This window comes from Rhea americana, unplaced genomic scaffold (assembly GCF_003343005.1).
Source record: "Rhea americana isolate MKP2758 unplaced genomic scaffold, rheAme1 scaffold_11, whole genome shotgun sequence".
In the NCBI taxonomy this organism is placed as follows: Eukaryota; Metazoa; Chordata; class Aves; order Rheiformes; family Rheidae; genus Rhea; species Rhea americana.
In genome coordinates this window covers 9,364,946-9,386,567 of record NW_028185150.1, presented here as the reverse complement: position 1 = coordinate 9,386,567, position 21,622 = coordinate 9,364,946, and the positions used below count along the sequence as shown (strand labels likewise).

General features: G+C 36.2%; 1 protein-coding gene across 1 annotated transcript in view; it reads left to right on the top strand.

The window, feature by feature from the left end:
• The window catches only part of SMC5 (structural maintenance of chromosomes 5), a 49,065-nt gene extending 28,355 nt beyond the window's left edge, over positions 1–20,710 (top strand). Inside the window, exons 16-24 of the mRNA XM_085313744.1 lie at positions 1,439–1,562; positions 4,610–4,732; positions 10,407–10,532; positions 11,185–11,280; positions 11,726–11,830; positions 12,047–12,166; positions 16,483–16,662; positions 16,758–16,853; positions 19,926–20,710. Coding sequence (XP_085169870.1) covers positions 1,439–1,562; positions 4,610–4,732; positions 10,407–10,532; positions 11,185–11,280; positions 11,726–11,830; positions 12,047–12,166; positions 16,483–16,662; positions 16,758–16,853; positions 19,926–20,066 — 1,111 coding nt within the window. The 3' untranslated portion in view covers positions 20,067–20,710. The remainder of the gene's footprint in view (positions 1–1,438; positions 1,563–4,609; positions 4,733–10,406; positions 10,533–11,184; positions 11,281–11,725; positions 11,831–12,046; positions 12,167–16,482; positions 16,663–16,757; positions 16,854–19,925) is intronic.
• The last annotated feature ends 912 nt before the right edge of the window (positions 20,711–21,622 follow it).

Below are 21,622 nucleotides of genomic sequence, written 5' to 3'. Positions count from 1 at the left end.
TGAACTTGCTCCAGTTTTCAACATTACTGATGTATTTGGTGAGAGGCAAAATGGACTCAGTATCTAGAATGGTCTAATGAGTGCAAAGCAGAGGRGGATAATCATTTTCCTCAACCTCCTGGCTGTGCTTCCATTCATACAGCCCAGGTGGCTCTTGGTGCATGTTGCTGCCAGGGCACACTGCTGGCTCCTGTTCAGCTTGCTTGCCATCAAGATCCCAGGTCCTTCCGTACAGAACTGCTGTCCAACCTGTCTGTCCCCAGCCTGTGTTGTTGCCAAGTGGCAACAACTTCCCAGTGGAAGTGCTCTGCATTTGTTCTACATTTGTCCTTGCTGAATTTCATCAAGCTCCTGGTGACTCATGCATCTCACCTGACCAAGTGCCTCTGAATGGCAACCCAGTTGGTCCTACAATTTGGTGTCATGTGCAGATTTGACAAGAGTAGCCTTCATCCCTTCCTCCAGATTACTCACTGACAGAGAGATGTTGAACAGGTCTCAGGATAGACCCTGGAGCATCCCGCTTAATGCTAGCATCTAGGCACGGTACAGCTTATTAGTGATGACTGTCTGAACTCAGTATTCAAACTATTTTTTTTAACCCATTTGGTTGTTAGCCCATTCAGGCTGTCACATTAGAAGCTGGATACAAGAATACAATAGGAGAGTATGTYAAAACCTTGCTAAAACAATAATGTGAGGTTAATAACATAGGCTGTCCTTCCACAATTCCAGTTGTTCTATCATAAACGGCAATCAGCTTGGTCAGACATGATTTACTCTTGTTAAATCCTTGCTGACTGTTCCTGATCACCTCATGTGCCTAGAAATGTTTTCCGGAGGTACTCAGTCTAATTTTCCCAGTGGGACTGAAGTGAGACTGACTGGTCTGTAGTTTTCTGGATTACACTTTTGGCCTTCTTTGAAGATATCCAAACACTGCATCTCCCTGAAGGGCAGAATTATTTAACTTGAAGTTCATCAACCCATAAATATATGTGACTGAGATTTAGAATGAGTGAAAAATAGTTTTCTGCAGTGCACAGTAGCTAAGAACAGTTATTTCTTACTGATGTATATAGCAAGAATTAAGCAAACCTCCTTAACCTCTGCTATGTTGTATTGTTACAAGGAAGTACGAAAAAAAAAGAAAAATGCCCTTTTTGCACTGACTTGTTTTTAAAAATTTGAAATTAGCAAAGTAATGTATTGTGATTGCTCAGTGGCCATGCTCAACCAATATTTGGTTTTCTTTCATTATGCTTTTTTTGTTTTCTAGACCTCTTAGATTTACAGTGCATTCCTCTAATGTCTGAAATGTTTCAAAACGCAAAGTTCACTTCTTGCTAATTGATGGTTCATCACAAATGAGATTAAGAATTTTGGTATTTCTGTAAGAAAGAAATCAGGATTAACAATATATTGGTTCTTCCCATAGTTTAAGACAGATGGAACAAGATGCTATCAATCTAGAAGAGGAGTCTCAACAGGCAAATACGAAGATCAAAGAAATAAATGTCCAGAAAGGAAGGCTTGTTACAGAATTAATGCATCTCATAAAGGTATGGGGRTTTTGTTTATTTTCGTAAGTGTTCCCTTGTTGTGAAAAGATCAATTCTTGTATCAATTATTGTAACATAATTAGGAGGCGTACAAAATTCGGCTATGTTAATGTAGATATTAATAAGCTAACTTGTTTGAAGATACATCTCTTTAAAGACTTTTGAATTTGTTCATCTATTGTTATCTCAAGTGTTTGTTTCCTTTGATTTATACTTTCACTCACTGAAGTCTTGTGGTCCATGGAGTAATCCAGTAAAAAAAAGTGTGAACTGTGTAATTATTTCAATCTGTATATTTTCAGAATACTTCATATTTCTGTACACCCTTACTTTCTCTTGATTTATCATCTCCATTTCTTTGCTTCTATTAGAAAAAGAGTAATCATTATTTGTCATTCTAAGAATATGGAAGATCTTCCTTACAGACGACCACTACTATTGATAACTAAGAAGTAATTCCTACAACCTGACTGATTTGTTCATTGATATTTTTAGATATGATTTGCATTCAGTTTTCTGTATTTCCTTTTTCTCTTTTGAGTTTTTCACATTGCCCTTAGGGAAGAACTGACCTGAAACTGTAAGAATCCATGTGGAATGGGGCTAGGAGGGGAAAAGGACTTAGGTCTTAGGCTCCGGCATCACGAATGGTATTGTTATATACATTTGTCTGTCTGTCTTTTCTTAACTCAACCCCAACTGTTCTCACTGACAAAAACCAACCAACCAACCAAACAAAAACAAAAAAACAAACAACAGCTCTGGGTTTCAGTTGTTGCTTTGGCTTTAACTGTGAGCCCATATAATGGGAGCTGCTATGAGGTGAATTATCTTGGTTTGTATTCTCAGTAACTAAGGAACAAGCTTTTGTGCTCAGCAAGAAATGGTGCTGTTCTTGCAACTACCTTGAGCATGTATGTTATTTCCTTGCCATGTGTTACTATTATGTTGCAATGTTTCTTAGCTTACCACCTGGCTAGACTTCCGTATGACCTTTGACATTAAACTGATTCCAGTACACTGAGTTGGTATTGCTTGGAGTTGCAATACTTGAAGTTTTCAGAGATCACCTTTTGGTGAGGTAGCCAGAGCCACTCTGAAAATGCCAAAGAATGGCAGATGACGACTGGCAGGTTAAAACAGTTACTTAGACTTTTAGATTACTTTAGAGAACTTGCTATGCAAGTAATAAGCTGCTAAGTAACTACTTCTGAAATTCATACAAATACTCTGTATTTAATATGGGAATTTGTAGAATGTGCTGTTAACTTTTGTGCTGGGTGCCCATTTCCCAGTATGTACTGGGAACTGTCTGAGCATGTTGCTGTTGTAAAGAGCCACCAAAGTCACTTCTTGACTGTTGTACTGACTGAAACAGCATTTTAATCACTTCTTTGCTCTGTGTAGGAAACTAATCTGAGACATACAGTGTATTTCTCAGCATGTCAGAAAGGGTATATGTATGTGTGGATAACTGRTACTTGTCTGAAATAGTTATTGATTACAAAAGGATTTTCTTTTGGTTTTACGTCAGCTTAATTTTGATGCTGTGTGTGTGCTGTAGGAAATAGATGGTAGTATATGCTGAAGAAACCAAAATGGTCTAATTCAAGAAAGCTATTTCATAGTATGTTAAGTTTATGGGAGTCTTTCTACTTTTTTCAAAAGGCTTCTTTAGTTACATTAGTTATAGGCTAAAATGACAAATACTTACGTAGTTATATGGTTAGGGCATACTCACTTCTGCCACAGAAGGAAACTTAAAACATGTATGGAATTTTTTTTTGTTTCCATGGTAACAATGTGGCCTAGCATTTTTCTAAGAGGTTCTGGTATTTGTTTGGGACAAATAGTCACCCTATATAAAGACACTAGTGTGCATACACCTGCGTGTATTCAGAACTCTCTTGCCTCTATCCACAGAAAGAAGCCTCTGTTTTCTTTATGAATGTTCAAGATACAAATATATAAGGCAGAGTATACCTGGCACACATGAGTTCTTTACAACTGAAATACTGGAAACTTTGTGTTAAAAAGAGAAATGATGAAGATCTCAGACTCACTAGTGTGAGTCTGAGACTAGTGTGGTCAGATGATAACACTCTCAAAACTTCATCCTGCATGTCTGCTAAGTCTGCATCTGGGATCTTGTGTTCCCTTTCCTTAAGAGAGGAGATTCTTTTGTATTTTTATATTGATCGTAAGAAAAACAGTGAACCAGTCTTCTCATTGCTTCACACTTCTAGGGTTAAAACTGTCCTCCTCACACTACAGAATATAATGATGATTTTTGAGTCCCTGAGGCTGGCTCATTTAAGGAAGCAATGTTATCCATGTCAGAGTTGTCATACCAGGTTGTGGGGTTCACTAAAGCTCTGAGACTCCAAAAGGAAAACTACTTCTGTTGTTTTAACTTGTTCAAGTTGTATTAAGACATGACAGTACATCTGTCAAGTGATTGCTGCATTAGCAGAGAGGCATCCAGAGCTTGTAGGATACTTGSTTATTGTTGGTTATTTGAAGACCCTGCTCCTGTGTTTGTGGGTAGAAGAACAGGGAGAGTATCACAGCTTCTGCAGTGTACCACCAGTAAGAGACATGTCTTGTGCATTTATTTTTTACCCCTTTTCCATCTCTATCTTTGAGTTATAGAATCCACCTGTTGGATTCAATCTCTGAGAAGGAATTGAGATAGCTTTGTGTAGTCTCATACTTCACATTTGAGTATATGGTGAAGAGAGAGAGAGAGCGCGAGCAAGTGAGCATGCTGTTCTGGTGTACAAGCATGAATTACTTAGTCACAGGTGATATGTTTATACTTGCAGGATAAGAATAGATGAGGAGTATACATTTTGAAGAATGTGGGTCACTAGCAAGTTGCCTTTCTTTCTTAAAATAAATTTGAAATAAAATCCCGTTGAAGAGCTGAACAGTCTGAGGTTGTATGCCATGGCTAAAAAATGCACACTTTTGAAAGGATGATAGTAATTATATCAGTTTTGAATTGCCCACAGAAAAAGATTGACACTTTCTATTTTCTTATCTAGAATTGCGTATCACTGAACATCATCAAAGCAGACTTGGTTCTTCAGAGCGCTACTGTGGCTGCTGAGAAGAATAGACTAGAATTAGAGTATAAAGCRGCAAGTGTACAACTAAGAGCTTCAGAGGTAAATATTTCTGTGAATACTAGGAAATTAACTATGAAAATACCTTGAATTGAAGGCTTTATAGAGGAGGAAAGGCTGCTTCTGTGTCTTTCTTTAGGAACGGATATTGTCACTGGAAAATATTTAACTTTGATTTCTGTAGCTTGATCCATTACTGCAGCCTCTTCATTTGAGGTTAAAAAAAAAAGCTTTGCTTTTCTTGGTTAATACAGCTGAGCTTCCAGAAAAAAAAGTAGCGAACATTTATCATGTCCTGGATCTAGTTATTGTACTACGTAGTCTAGCTAAAAAGCTTAGCTGTTCTTCAGAAGTATTCTCTTTCTGCAGAGTCTTTGATAGATACGTAAACCCAACCTACGTGGGAGATGGAGCCTCAAGATGAACCAGAAAGTACTGTAATATAGCGGAGTAGAACTGTTTCGTCATTTTTTTCATAGCCATTTTCTCATATGGTACTTAAATGGCTTTCTTTGACGAGAGARAAGAGGGATAACCAGTCTTTCCACTGATCATGTTAGGAAGCTATTCAGTGTTCAGGTAAAAAGACAGTCTCTGCAGAGTTAGTCCCACAGACAGGTACTCTTTTTCTAAGAGCAGAGAATGTAGTGATCTCCAATGGATTGGTGCTTGGAGGTCAATGTTTGTATTTGTTTAGGGGATAGGCAAATGTTGAAGATACTGGGAAAAAAATATTACTAGGTAATTTTTTCCTTGTCTTTCACTAGTCAGTTTAATTGTAGCCTAATATTAATTCARTTTAATCCATAGAAATAATTGCATGTTAAATTAGAAAGCAGTTCAAAAGGTAAGTGATTTTTATTTTGGATTGCCATACACTTCCAGAAAAATTGACGTTGGCATATCTTCGGAAAACCACTAAAGATTATAGGTATCATCACTTGCAGAAAAATTAAGAAAGGGAGATCTTGAGCAAAAAGTCCCTGAAGACTATGGCATGCCCAACATGTTACTTGGAAGGTCGCTGTTGCATCAGAGCTGTAGTTTGATGCTGCTGTTATTTATACTTCTATGAAGTAAAGAATAAGAATGTATTACAAAGCCATGAATTTCATATGAGTAGTCTATATCATCACTGGTAGATTTATTTAATATTTTTCGGTCCTCCCTGCACCTGTGTTCTTCCTTTGGAGAATGTAAGCCTGACGTGGTGTATGAATAGATCAGCAGACAGGACTTGTAAGATAAACRTTCTGGTAATTCTTGATTGAGCAAAAATTTTCTCCTTCCTAAGTGAACAGATACTTGACTTAACTGAGGCCGCATTAGTCATTGTTACTTGGTTAGATTCAGCCACACAGTTGTAGGAAATCTTATCAGAATTGATACTCTAGGTGGCTGCTTTAGTCAGTTTTGGTGATATTTAAAACCTAACATAAGTCAGTAATCCCTGTGATTAGAATTCTGAAAAATRTAACTACTTTGGAGGAAAGCTCTTCTAAGTACTCTTGTACGTCTTTAGTTTTCACTTACGTGAAAATCCAAAGCCTAGATTTCCCAGATCTGTTGCCTAGTAAGTCTTTGATGTAAGTCTTTAGCCTTTCCTTATGAATTCTAACTCTCCTGTATTCCCCTGTAATAGATGTATGTTTTGTATTTTGGGGTTTGTGTTTTGTTTTCTACTTCACGATGCTCTTTCGTTGTGGGGGGATGACAACACTCAATATTTCTTAGAAGTATGTATTATCCCAAATTATAATCATCTGAAATTATAACTTATTTAAAGTGTCGCCTTCCAATTTCTTCTTAGTTACTTCATGATAAATATTTTTCTGCAGCAGTTCTATGTTAAGGTAGTCTTGTCCCAAAACTGCTCTTGAGGATGCCTTCACAACACTGAGGAAAGGTCTTGCAAACAGTTCTTGCATGTTTTTATAAAATAAATAAACCTACAAAAAGGAGGAAGCCGAACAGAAACAGAAATAAGTATGTTGGACAGAAGCTGTGTAGTGAAACTAATTGGTACCTAAATACTGTGATTATGTCAATTAATTTCTGCTTAATCATCAGACACTTTTTGTAGGTCATGTGCTGTCTTACGCATTCATTGAAGTTGGAATGCTGGGAATCAGCCAAAGAAGCTGCAAAACTTTGTTAACACTTAGAACTTCTTCGTGATGTTCATCTCCTAAGCAATTTTGACTCTGAAAGAGCTGAATAAATACATGATAAAGGTTTGAAGCAAACACAAAACCCTCTTATTCTATCTAAGAGAAGATCACAAACATTACTTTTATGAGGTCTTGGCACCAGGGTACCATGGAGAGAGCATCATACTTGTTGCTTTGTGAGCTTGGGTTTTTTTAAGCGCATAGATAGAAAGGCCGAAAAACTCCATGTTTATGAACAATTCAAGTTAGCAACAACAGATTTCTGCTGTTTATATTTTGTGATGGCAGTTCAAGTGAGAAYCTGAGTGTTATTTTAATAACTTTTTATATTACATTTATTTAATGAGACTAAGAAGTAAATCTCAGTTTGTGACCTGTATTCARCGTTAAGGAGGATCCATCTGCTCATTAGATAATTGGCACAGTTGCCTTTGTATTTATAATGATTATTTGAAAGAGACTTGCTAATTGTCTTGCTTTGATAGCTTGCTGAATTTTAGGTTCATTTGGTACAAATTTGTTGAAGTAATTGATATTAATACTGAGAATGTACATTGCAGCATTTACTTCTTAAGCCAAGTTTTAATAAAGTGCAGATTCTGTTTTCTATGTATAAATTTCCAAACTTTAAATAATTAAATACTGTCAATGAGCATGCGTTCAAACAGAAATTCACGAGAAAAACATTGGCTTCTGGTAACTGTATTTTCTTAAACCAGCTTCTTATTTTGCACAAAACTAATTACACTGCTGATGAGTGCAACAGAGTACAAATTGCTTGTGAATGCAGAATGTCAGTGGCTTCTACTATTAGGTAGGTGCCTTCCTGACCGGTAAGCTGTAACCACAGCCTCCCGCTAATGTAGAACTTTCTTGAAATACCCAGATGCACCTCTCTCTAAGTTGTTTCTTGTTCGCTGAAACAAATTTAAAGCTCTCTCTATGCTAGGATTTTTCCTAGTAGCTTCTCTATTCAAAACAGTAATTCTTTCTACTTAGAGTTAATTTTGTATCTAGGTGCGTTTCATTAAAGCATCTTTAGAAAATCAACAGGAACCTTTAAAATTGCCTTGCACTTTTGAATAGGTAAGAGGGAGCTGGAATGAGCACTTTTTTTCTTTTTTTAATTTAACATGGCTTATTGCGGATATTACAATCAAGTGACAAAGCTGAATGAAAATTGAGACTTAACTGTCAGTGTGTTTATTCTAGTATATGCTTCTCAACCATGTCAGATGTTTTCCAGTTTTCTGTTGCATGTTGAGGTTTTTCCTCTTCTCAAACATATTTTCTCCTCTTCCCACCTTGAAAATTTTTACCTCCCTCAGGCCTGAGTTAGGCATATTCAGTGTTGAATCTATTTCAGATTTTCAGTGCCTAGAAATCAACATAAAATCCTATTTCATGCTACTTTGCAGGGCTTGAAATGGAGACTGTATGTGCAGTTGAAAGCTGAGGTTTCCTACTTCAGATGGTTGAGAATTGGCTTTGGGTCTGGAAATGGTCAGAGGCATGACTATAAAACTGATGCTTGTTATATAAAAAAAGTGASGGTTGCCTTTTCCTGGACCCTTTGCCTTTGTTGTCATGAAACTGAACACTTACATTTCAAATGAAACTAATGAGCTTTTAAAGTTCTGGGATACAAAATACAGTGTAGTTTCATCTTTGTGTTTAATTTAGCACAGGGCATATACAGATATGTAATGAAACATGTACATTGTGGTATGTAGTTGTATTTATGTTAATTAGAATGACATAATAACTTGGCTGTGGCTAAAAGGGCTGTATAGCTTTATCTGTATAACTTTACTGCCAGTCCTTCTTGCCCTTATGTGGCACTTCCATAAGGCTAGTAGTAGAGAAGGAGGGAAGTGGAGAAAAATCTGAATGATGGCTATTTGTTTTACTTTCTGAAAACATGATCATAGTATAAAAATATATCTTTATAGTGGGTTTGGGAAGTTTGTGAAATACTTAACTCTAAGGAAGAAGTTTGCTAGTGTTCTGTGGAAGAAAGGGAAAATAAGAATTCTGAGTTGATATCTGCCATACGGAACATCCACCCTAATTCTTAATTGAACATGAGAACTCCACTGGTGATCACACATGATTCTCTGTTACAACTGCTTCTGTTGTATCTAGGAAATAGAGATTAATAATATAGTTAACGTGTAATGTAAGCAATGTGAGCTATGTGTCAGTGGCTAAATATTGTAAAAATGTGGAATAAATATTGTGCAACTGTATAGTCCCCAAATGATACACATTTCAAAAAAATGCACACATACAATCTCTCTCTCTCTCTTTCTCTCTCTCTCTCTCTCACATGACTTTTAGCTTAGTTTTGTGCCTGTAGTAAAAGTAGTAATAGCACATTCCCACGGTATAACTGTCCGTCAGAAAGATGCATTGCTTGTGTAATCATTACTAAGCATATAATAAAAAATCTTCTGGATTCCCAATCTATTTGTATATCTTCCTTTCCACTTCAAAGTTGTTGGCAGTTTCTAACTATCTGCAGCTGAGCGTTCACCTGAGTGGAAAGACRGCAACAAGCAGTTATTCCCATGCACTTCCTCTTCAGCATGTGCAAGTGACAGGCCTGAGATTGGGAGGGAATGTGTAAAGATAAGTAAGTGAGATTTCTGGTGACAGGGAGAAGAGATAACTTAAAGCTCTCCAAGCTTTTTCCTGGATACTATTGTTTCATGATAATCAGTAGCTTATTGTTTTATGAAGGTAGTAGCATTGTGTTTTGGCTACTGTTGCAATAGCATAGCATTGTGAATGTCATAGGGCTGGTCTGGTGACCTTACCTATAGTAAATTCCAGAGAGTTTAGTTTTAGGCTACTGTTCAAAAGCAAATACTGTATCTGCTTTTCACTTACTTTACAATGGCTGTATAGAAATTTTGGATTTTTTTTTTGATGTTTTGGTAGTTGCACTGTAGAGGTGGAATATGAAACAGCAAAGGAATTATTTCTGATTGTATAACTGGGGGAGCTGCACAGTGAATACCATTCAGTGTAAGTCATGTTCAGTGTGTTATCCCAAGTAGATGAATAGAGTTAAATTAGAAGTAATGAAAAAAGAAGGCTCATAATAGTTATATTTTGGCTTATAGGATATCTAATGTAAAATAATCTATTTTTAGACATATGTTGAACCTACATACACGCTTGTCTAGTTCAGAAAAAGTAAAYTTAGCCATATTACAAGAGCATCTTTTGATCTGCTTGCCTTGGCATCTGTTGACTTTGAGCAGAAAGAATGAATTTTGTGTGTTGAAGTGGGGATTTTCAGTCTTGAAACAGTGCAATTTCATGGACCTTCTCTGATTGTAATGTCTCTTGGTGGTATGCTAGTGTCATCTCTGGTTAAAACTAAAGTTAGAAGGTATAGAGATCACTTAACATTTAAAAGTTCAGCTCTCTCTTAAGGAGTCAGTGAAATGCAATGCAAGGTAACAGGCAGTAGTGGAAATCAGTAGGAAATTTAAAATAAAATAAAAAGATGCATATTTCAATATCTTTTCTGATAGCAACGATTTCGTGAACTGGATGATAGGAAGCGTGTCCTTATAGAGAACTGCAAGGAATTGCTGAAAAAAGCTCGACAGGTGTGCAAACTGAGTCCAGACCAACATCTTCCAAAAGAATTTCAAACTGTATGTACAAAAAATGAATCTCCACATATTTCTTGAATTTTCTATGACATGCACCATTATCATGTTTGCAGCAGTGGGTATTATATATTTAATGCTAGTAGTGTACCAGTAAGKGATGTTGTGAATTTCTGGTACTGTTGACTTGTGTATTGTTGCTTACCCCTTTAAAGCACCTTTCAATAGTGAGCTAATAAAAGCTGGGTAGGGGGTGAGAAAATCTGATCGGAAATTTCAATTAAAATCCACATTCTTCTGTTGATAGAAATAGTTTGAGGCCATATTCTTCTAGCTTATTGCTCTAATGAAGGAACGCAAAAGCACTGAAGTCTGGCCTGACTACCTTGGAGGTCTTCCCAGCATTCAGAGTATTTGTATGGCTTAACTAGCATAGCCCTTAGCTTATACTAAGTCTGTGAGCACCTGTACCTGCACAAGGTAGGCAACAAAGGAGCAATTATGTATCTGTAGTAACACTGTAGTCTTCTTTCTCAGTCCAGAATAGTTTGTGATAGAACATTGTTGTTGTAAATTTAAATAACTGGCATCCTGAATACAAGTAATTTAATACTGTCTGGCTTACTTGATTTCTTTTTAGTAAACTTCACTGCTTYATTAGTATTGCTGTAAAACATGTGTGTCCTTTCTCTTGTAGGCTTTTCAGGCTCTTCCGAACACACTGGAGGAAATTGATGCTTTCTTGAATGAGGAGAAATCCAGGGCCTCCTGTTTCACAGGCCTGAATGCTTCAGTATGTTCACTGCTTTCTCTCCTTGCTCCCTTCCCCCTCTCCACTCATATTGTATTTGCTTCCCACTCTGTACTAGATCTCTTGGTATAATAAGCTAGACAGCAGGAACAATGTGCTATAAATGCCAGATTCTGCATCTATTAGAATTTTAAGTAGGTTCTTCCAAAGGAACAGTGTGTTCCATGCATTAAATAGGAAAAAAAAAAAAAAAAAAAAAAAAAAAAAAAAAAAAAAAAAAAAAAAAAAAATTGTTTTAAAGTTTGGGGGTTTTTTTTTTTTTTTTTTTTTTTTTTTTTTTTAGTTTAGAATTAGAAATATATCTTGTTCAGTATACAGTGCAATTGGCTATGTAGTTGTATTTGAACAGAATCAGTGTGGTGTGATATTTTTACAGTCAGGGCTAGAAATGACAAACATTTTGTTGACTTTTTTTTCTTTTTGGCAGGTTGTTGAAGAATATAATAAGCGGACACAAGAAATACAACAGCTGATGGAAGAACTAGAGGAAAAGAAAAATGTATTGGATAACTATAAACAAAATATTTCACAGGTAGTAGTTGAAATTAGCACTTCTGGGCTGTGTGCCCTTATTAGAATGCAATATATGTAGAAAAATATAATACGCATGTTTTGGGTAACATTTCAAGGTTTCTTGCCTGTAAACTGAGRTATTAACTTCTGTAATTACAGTATTTATGTACTTAATTGCTATTAATAAAGAAAAGCTCAGTTAAAGATGTTTTTACAAGAGTGTTTCTACTTCTAGGTCAAAGAAAGATGGCTAAACCCCTTGAAAAAGCTGGTTGAGCAAATCAATGAGAAGTTCAGTAACTTTTTTAGTTCTATGCAGTGTGCTGGTGAAGTTGATCTTCATGTAGAAAATGAGGTACGGTACAATTTTCATGCAGAAGAATAACAAACTAATTTTCATGCATCTTCCTGCACTTTATATGTTTCTAGAGATAAAATAATAACCTGGCATTTGGATAGGAAAGATGATCTTTTAAGGGTTCTTCATGTTTTTAACTAGTGAACAAACTTCCTTGAAGYACTAGAACTGACCAAAGCAAAATAAATCTTTGTCCAGTTGCATAGATGTTCAACTCTATTGACTTTTGGAACCTTCTTGCAACTGAATAAACAGTCGTCTTTCTCTAAGACTAAATTGCTGTCTTTTATCTTTTCAGCAAAAGTTGATTTTGAGTATGCTTTTTAGATTTTAAATTTCAGAAATATTTTCAACCTTCTGCCAAAGCAATACCCTTTAGGGAAAGCAGTAAGTGTTTGAACTGTGCATTTATCTAAATTTTCAGAATCCTGTCCCAGCTTCCTTCTTTTCACTGTAATAGGTCAAAGTAGGTATCTTAGTTCTGATTTTTTTCCTCTCTGTTTTTTCCCTGACTTAAATACTCAGTTAGAAGCATTATATTTACTTCAGTTGTAACTCAGATTTATTATATTAGTGATTTAATTCTGATTTTTTGGATAATTTATGCTATTCTGTTACCATATAGTGACTATTTAGCGTTATGCTGATTTGCTTCTGCATGTGGTCGTTTTCAAGTCTGGTGACATTTTGACTGTTCTGGAGCAGTAGCAATCATTTGGACCAGCCTATTATGCCATCACTAACATTGGCAGGATTTACCTCTGACAAAAAGTTTAAAATTTTTCTAGTGCCATGGGGAGAGATACTCACTGGAGTGGGCTGAATTGAAATTGGATATTTTGTTTAAAACTGATCTCTATAGTGATGATTTTAAGACTGTTCTATGTAATGCATACATTCTGCAACAGTGAAAGTTGACACTTAAAACATTTTTTTGCTATTGTAAATGACTCAGGCAGTTGTTCTTAAAATATTTAAGGTGGTAGTTATTACTGGGGGCGGAAACATAACTGAAAAAGCTCTTTATGTGAGCAGTGTATTAAAAAGTTTGTTTGTATAGATATTAGTTTTATGAAACGTGGGCTTTTCAGTTCTTCATGGTAGTTACTTACAGAGTTGGATATATATTAAACAAATACTATCTTTAAAATAAAAAGTTGGGAGTACACAGAAAAAACATGCAAAGCAGTTTAAAGGCAAAAGGAGTCTGGATTGTCTTTCTGAATATCTTTCTTGGAAGGTCCTGTTCTTTTCTTGCTAAGATTTTACAAATAATGTAAGAGGTAAACTAGTGGTACACTGCCGATTAAGATATACAGCTTTTCTCCAGGAAATCAAGACCTTGATACAGAGAAGTGGATAATCTGTTCTGGAACCTGGATTCCTTACCCTGCCTCTCTGCAGGAGACTCTTTGACCTTGACCTGTAAATATCAAAATAGAGAGCCTCTAGCAGAATTATCATTGTTACAAATATTTCTGTGGTATTGAAAGTCAGGGCTGTGTCAGCTTACCTTGCAGTCCTTTAAGAATCTTGTATTCTGATGTGTGTTGTCCTTGGTGTTAGGACCTGCTGTGTGAAACACTTCACTGGCTTCTCCCTTGGCATCCTAGCAGAAACCTCAGTGAACCTTCTGAGTTTCCTTGGTTGCACTTGATAGCCAGAATTCGAGTGCTTGCACTGTTAATCCTCATCTGCCTTAGTTTGCCACAGGGATTTTTGACCATCATCCATGATAGACCTTGGAATACCTGACCATTGTATGAAATGTAATTCCCAGCAGTCTGTCAACAGTCCCGACTTTATAATAACATTGTGGCTGTGGTATAGCTCAGATGCCTCTTTTTAGAAGTTTTTCCAGTCTATGCCTTGTGAGCTTCTCCCAGCCTAGTTTCAACCTCTGTCAATGCATCTGAAACTACAGTGGACCTAGTGGACTTAAGACCTATTTTTTATTTTATATTATTATTTGTGAAGTCATGTTTGTGGTGTCCCAAAGGATGCTGAGTTGTTTTCCAAAGAGTGTAGCAAAAGATCTGCAAATATACGTTAAGAGAACAAAGAGGAATTAAATCATAAACTCATGGATATTTTTTCACATTGATATTTGAAGTGTTGCTGCTCATAAGCAAGTCAGACTGTGGGTCTCTTGACTGAGCTGATAATCAAGTACCAAATCCTACTCAGATGGAAAGAGATCATCTAAATGAGGGTGCTGTTATCTCTGCTGAATAGGAGAGTCTCTCATTAGCTCCCATTAGCAAAATACCACCCCCAAAAAGGTCAGTGCAACAGCACTTGTTTGTTTTGAAAGCATGATCTGTGATTTTTATGGCTTAGGTTCCTGATTCTCAGGCATTGCTGTCAATGTACAATCTGCAAATCTGAGAAGTGCTGTCTACATTAAATGCAAAAGAAGGATGGTAAGCAAAACCATCTTGCAAATGGTGTAAATTGTAGTTGGTATTACTTTATTCCAGAGTGCCAGCTGTATGGCATTCATTGTTGTGGTGCTCCAGTTTTCCTTGGAAGTGCCATCCAGTAGAGGAGACACTTAGCATGAGAAAGATGACCTGTCTTCAAAACTAGAAAAATCATGTACTTAAGCAAACTGAGTTTGTAATTATGCTGAATCACCTTTATTCTCTCACGAAGACCTTATGCATTTGTCTTGGCCTCAAGGATTCACAGTTCTGTGGATCTATAATACCCATAATCTAGAAGCAGCAGAGATTTGTAGTATAGGAAAGTAAATATTAGCATAGGACTGTCAGCTTTGCAGTCCTGAGGATGTTTCTCTGTCTACAGTTGTAATGACACATCAGGAACTCCAAAAAATGGCTTGTTCTCCTGGCTTAGGAGATCAGCTGATGTCCGCTCAAATGTTCTGAAATACTAGATGCTGTGTGGCATGTACGTTAGTAATGAAGTTAGMAAAGAAGCCAAATATTGTTCCTACAGATTTAAAATTCATTAAGACAATTAAGAGAGAGTGGGGTTTTTTTTTAATGGCAACTATTAGACCTTGCTGCACTTCATAGAAGCCAGCCTTACCATTATCCAGGGACTCACCTCTGCTGAATCACCAAGTCTTTTATGCCTTTTGATGTCTATGGTATATGGTTACCTGAACCAATCTGACACATGCCAACTTCTGTAGGATGGGCTGATCATTGTCKTCTTGGAGTAACCCTCCTTTCTAAAACAGAAGTATTCTGCAGGTARTAATCAGGAAGTCTCATTCGTTCCTTTCTTCTCCAGGCGTTAGTATTGTGTACTGTTTGGAGAATGATGAATGTGCGTGGATGGCCTCAAAGTGCAGGATTTCTGGTTCTACAGTAAATACAAATAGACATTAACCTCCTAGAACCCAAGTTCCTGAAGCCTGTGAATCCTCACYGTAGCTCTCATTAAGATGATAGGTACAGATAAAGATTGTGTCTTACGCAGGCCAAGTTGTAAGCGATCAACGTGGGCTTTCTGCACTGGACATTATATTCCCATTCCTATGCTAAGTTTACTTGGACTTCAGAAAGATCAGCAAGTACTCCAGAGATACCTTTTTCTTCCAGTTACATCAATCAAATGGTTTTCCTTGCGTAGACCTTCTTTTCAACAACTGTTATCCACACACCTATGCCTCATGGACACGGACCATTCTCAAGCATCAGACTGCTGTTTAAGAAAAGGCCAGAATGAGAATCCCTGCGTGCAGTTTTCCTGACTCCACAGATGGAAATTGTCATGGTGGATTTTGTTGGGGCTTTGTATCTCATCTACTAGTGCAGGAAATGCAACCTCTCATCTTATTTTGGAACAAAGTTTCAGAAAGATTTAATTAGCATGCTTGCATTTAGAAAATATCTGATGTTTCCCTGGGAGCTTAACTTTTTTTTTTTTGGGGGGGGGAGCTATTCCCCCACTTTTTAACTGATAGCATTATGCAGCCTGGTCCATTTCCTGAAGAATCAGGAATATCTAGTGGTGTTGCTCCCTCTTCTTTTTGTAGCCAAGAAATGTCGTTGTTGTCAAGTCCTTAAGGCATCTGAAGTTTTTTTTACTAGGGATTTGGAAATGAATAAATCATTGTTGAGAGGAGATAGTGGTGTGGAAAAAATGATCTATCTAACAAGAACAGATCAAAATCTAGGAAACCTTATGAAACAGAGCAAATATATCAGTATTAGGTTGACCCTAAGTAGTTTGTAGACTTCTGTAGAATGTAGGATATAGATTTCCTTTCATATGTCTTTTTCTTATCAAATGAGCTGTAATACAGAGAAGCTGAGTTTAACAGATACTTAATTTTATAGGAGGAGTATGACAAATATGGGATTCGCATTAGAGTCAAATTTCGTAGTAGCACTGAACTTCATGAATTGACTCCCTATCATCAGAGTGGAGGTGAGAAAAGTGTTTCAACTATGTTGTACCTGATGGCGCTACAGGAACTCAACAGATGCCCTTTTAGGGTTGTAGATGAAATAAATCAGGTAAGAATCAATAGCACAGTAACTAAAGTCTTGTTATACAGATGCTTATGAAATAGTCAAGGGAACAGACATTTTTTTTCTTTCTTTTTTTTAAGGGAATGGATCCAGTCAATGAGAGAAGAGTTTTTGAAATGGTTGTGAAAACTGCTTGTAAAGAAAGCACTTCTCAGTACTTCTTTATTACACCAAAGGTATGTGATAGGAAATTAAATTGAAACTTTAATGTGTATCAGGGATTAGTTTTATGTGATAACTCTGTAAACACTATATAACTTGCTTCTAGTTTGTTTAACCTGAGAAATTCATATTAAATGGATGCAACATAACAGATTTTGTCCATTTTAAGGACAGTCCAGACAGGCCTTTAGGCAACACAAAGGCTTATCTGATAATAAATGTATTTTGGAACTTGTGGCTTCTGTGGAAGCATCACAAGTTAACCACCAGTGGATTGGGATACTGGAATATCCTGCCTCTCACAGAGTATGAATAGTAGCAGATACCAACCACTTTCAGGCAAGTCAGGTAATGATCTTGAAAGAGGCTGCTGCTGCTGATACCCAGAGAAATACAGGAGTCTTGTGTTAATGAAGAGAAAATGATTCAAGTAATAGACTGAGCCTAACAGCTTAGAAAGGGCCTTCTTCCATGGAAGAAGGCTTGAGGAGGGCTTTTCAGTCAGGGATGACTAGTGGTTAGAGGTGCTCTGATGTTAAAATCGAAAACTGGATTATTGACTTAACTAGGTTAAGATAACATAGCTTAAAATACTAGTAGGGTAGCTGTTTAGTCTGCACCAGAAATTAATGTTAACAGGGATTAATGTTATTTTAAACTCAAGAGATGCTGAACTAGTAAAGATTACTTATTCACCAAGGAGGCAAATGGTCACTAATAAGTGTGCACTTTTTATTAAGATTTCAGTTCTACATTTTAAAAGATCTGGCTTCCTTTGTTTTCTTTAAATTTTCTTTAACAAGAAATTTTCTTTAAATTTAGCAATTGAATGACCTGTGAAAACCCACCTGCAGGATTTACCTGACTGATAATACTAAAAAGGTGGTTCTTGCTGTTCCTTCTGATATTGCAGTTCCCTTATYTCCACACACTTCACTCATTTCTTTTATGCATTACTTTTGTCCTACTTGTTCTGTATTTATGATCTTTCCTCTTTTACTTTTTTTTTTTTTTTTCTAACCATTGGCTCTGGTTTTCTATGTTCTCTCCTACTTTGAGAAATAAGTGTTGATTTGGGTTCTGTAAGGATAGAGATAGCTCTACCAGCGGCAGTGCTTCTGACGAAAAGCGCTGTAGAAGACAACTGTCTAAGGTTACAAGTTAGTTTTAAAAGTTCTGTTCACTATTAAATTCCTAAGAATAGATAAGCAAGAAAATAAAGCATGTAGTGCTAACCAGAAAGATTAGAGTAAAAATGAGAAACAAGAAATTTCAGAGGTTTAAAAGAAAAAATCAATTTAACATTTATGGTAAGAGGAAGATTAAGGACTGTGTCAGAACATTAATCAGCAGGAAGAGATGACTAAAGTTTTTTTTGGGGGGGAGGAGGGGGGTTGCTTTTTGTTGTTTACTAAGATCAACCACAAGTAGATGATTAGTACAATAACCTCGAGTGAAGCTGTAACAGCCTACCATAAAGAACAGTATTCAGAGTGTACTTTGTATTAGCTGATGAGATGATTCGGGTGAGCTGCATCAGAGGGTAATTAAATGGCTGCTGGGAGCAAGCTGAGGCGAAAGCCAGATCCTGCAGTTCCAGTGGTTTATCTGCAGTTCYGGGAAAAATTATTCTAGCCCTAGCTATATGTAATCCCCTATTAAAGTGAGATATGAAATAACAGCAACGTGTTTTCTTACTAATCTAAATTCCTTTTATGTTTCCTATGGATGCAGGAGAAATTGTTATTTTAATTTTTCAGTATATTTTTTGATATTTTTCCCAGATACTCTTAAACAAACTACAGAGGGAAAGGGTATGGATTAATATGCAATAGGGTTGATTAGGAAAATTGTTTTCTGAATAGTCATGATTCACTATCAAAATGAGCAGATGAACTGAATGTGTTCTTCAGGAGCAAGTCTTGCTTTGAAAATCAGTGGTTTTAATACCAGTCTATGAAAAAATAGAGTATACTTATTAAACTTGCCAGTAACCATCATGTTGGGAGTGATTGCAGCTTTGCTGTAAAGCAAGATTAGAGTTCAAAACAATCTTAGATTAGATAATTTTATTTGAAAACAGGATACATTTCAGCAGAGACAAGCATAGGTCTTGGTATTTCTATGGAAWTAATCAACAACAACATCAGGTCTAGGGCATAAATGCCTAAATGACTGGAGGGAGAGAAATCATAGCTGATCACAAGTTGAGTATTAGTTGCAAGTAAATTGCTGTATCTAGCAGTACAAACAGCCATATAGCTTGCAAGATACCTGAAGGTTGTCGCTTTGCTGCACTTGCCACTAAGAAGACCTTAACTAGGGTAAAAGTGTCAAGCTTTAGCTATCACACACCAGAAGAATAGTACACTGGTTGGTCATACTTGGGAAGACAGCAGTGCAACTTGTGAGAAGTTCTGAAAGCTTGACTTCCCACTGAGGAGATTACTTAGCTCAGAAGAGGGGAGACTAAWGATTAACTGTGGCCAGATCTCTCTCCTCTTCCCCGCTTCTCTTTAAAAAAGAGAGAGGAGAGGGAGGGCAGAGGAGAAGAGAGGAGAAGGAGAAAAGATTAAAAAGAAAAAAAAGGGGGGGGGGAATGGAAGGGGAGAGTGGAAAGGAGAGGGGTAAGAATAGAGAGAAAAAAGAAAGGAAAGGAAAGATGGGGGAAAGGAGGAAAGACAAGAGACAGGTGAGGAAACTAAAGGAAGGAGAAAGAAAAGAAAGGAAAGAAAAACAAGCTAGTATTTTCTGCCAGTAGTGATTAGGGCAAAAAGTAATAATCTCATTTGCAGCAAAGAGGTACAGATTAGATATGAAAAAAACATTTTCTCATAGTAAGAATAGTGATGCATGGAAATAGTTTGCCTGGGGGGGGAGTAGAGTCTCTTTGGATGTTTGTATAAAAAAAATTAAACATTGTCTGTCAGAAAGGATTTAAAATTGATCTTGCCTTATTGACCTTTTGAGGTCTCTGGCTTTATGTAGATAYCCTTTATCTTCTTTAGATAATGGCAACATCTTCTGTTCTTGTTATTTTTACTTTGTTTTTTTGTTTTTGTTTTTTTTTTTGCATTTTTTCACAGCTTTTGCAGAATCTCACTTACAATGACAAGATGACAGTGTTGTTTGTCTACAACGGACCTTTTATGATGGAAACAGACAAATGGAACTTAAAGGCTTTCTGTAGGCGGCGGCAGCGAGTTGGAAAGATGCACAAACAATGATACAGACATATATACGTGTTTGTGTATATATATATATACAGATATATACATATATATATATATATATATGTAATGTTTTTGTAGATCCTTTTTGGGACACATGGCATTCAAGACTTAAAAATTGTAAAAGATGAGAACCTGTGAAGAACTGATGATTAAGATCTTTGGTTCTTAATACTTAGGTAGAAATATAAAAGATTTGAAATGTATGATTTTTTTTCTGAATGTTTTTTAGTGGCCTTTCTCCAAAGAAACTATTTTTCTTCAGCAGTAGTTTTAAATAAAAAAGGATGTTTCCTGTATTTTATCAGTAAGGACTCCGCCAATGTAAGCATGTAACATCAGAAATATAGTTGTTGTTTTTTCTAGATTACACTGGGCTAATTCTATGTCTGTTTTTTTTTCCCCCAAGAAATTTGAATTTACTTTTGATAAAAGTGTCCTAACTTGTCCTAACGCAGTTAAGGGTGTACTTCAAACTTCTCCAATTGAAATGGAAACTTTTTGAATGAATGAGTGATGTGTGGGGAAAGAGGGATTTGCAAGTAGCTGTGCTTTTCTTTTTTTGTGTGTGTGTGTGAAAATACACCTGATGTTAACATAAAGAATATGCTATTTTATAGTAAAGTACTTTATTACTGTTACTATTTTTGAGCTAATRTTCCGTTTTCTGTTCCTGGAAGGGTGAAGTCTTTGTTTTTTCACAGCAAAGTGACAAAGCCAGGGGTTTTTGAAAGAATGAACTAGTTAGCTTGTAGAAATAAAGCTAAGTAATATATAACTTTATTTATAAATAAAATTTGATATGCTTTTGCTGATAAATGGAAAAAATATTCTTGCTGATTTCACATGTAAAAGCCTCCTGGTTTTAACTTACAAGACTGACTACATTGGAGTGATTGTAGACACAATAGCTATTTGACAAATAACCATAAAAATTCACTGGTGGAATTTTGGATACAGCTGTTAGATATTTGAAGGTAGATGTTATCAACAGAACATTGAATACCTAATATAAAATATCAGTTACTCAGTTAACTATTAAAAAAWTTTAAACTTAATACTGAATTGTGAAGAATATGTTTTGTAAAGAAATTGAAACTACCATCCGTATGTAAAATACACTTTAAAAAAGAGTGAGTCCCATAGTACTCTCTGAAGCATCCTCATTTTCACCGGAAAAGTGGCTGTTGATAGAACTGCCAGCAAAGTTTGGCATCCATTTGATTTCAGATGGGAGTTTTACTTAACAGCCTTCTATTGGTGAACCTTGCCTGTAGACTTGATATGTCTAGCTTTTAACATGAAAATGATATGTTAAAAATAGAACAAAAATCCCTGTGCAAAATATAAAATAGGTTCTGAAAGATTTCAAAGATTAAAATGAAAAGAAATACTTCAGTCCTTATTTTAGATAAAGGAGCCTTTAAGGGAATAGCGTACTAAATATTCCTACATCACGGGCCAGAATACTGACCACTGTTGATCAATGGAGCTCTGTCTTACTATGAAATGAGCTCCTGGAATTAGTTCCATGAGGATTAGTGTCCATATAC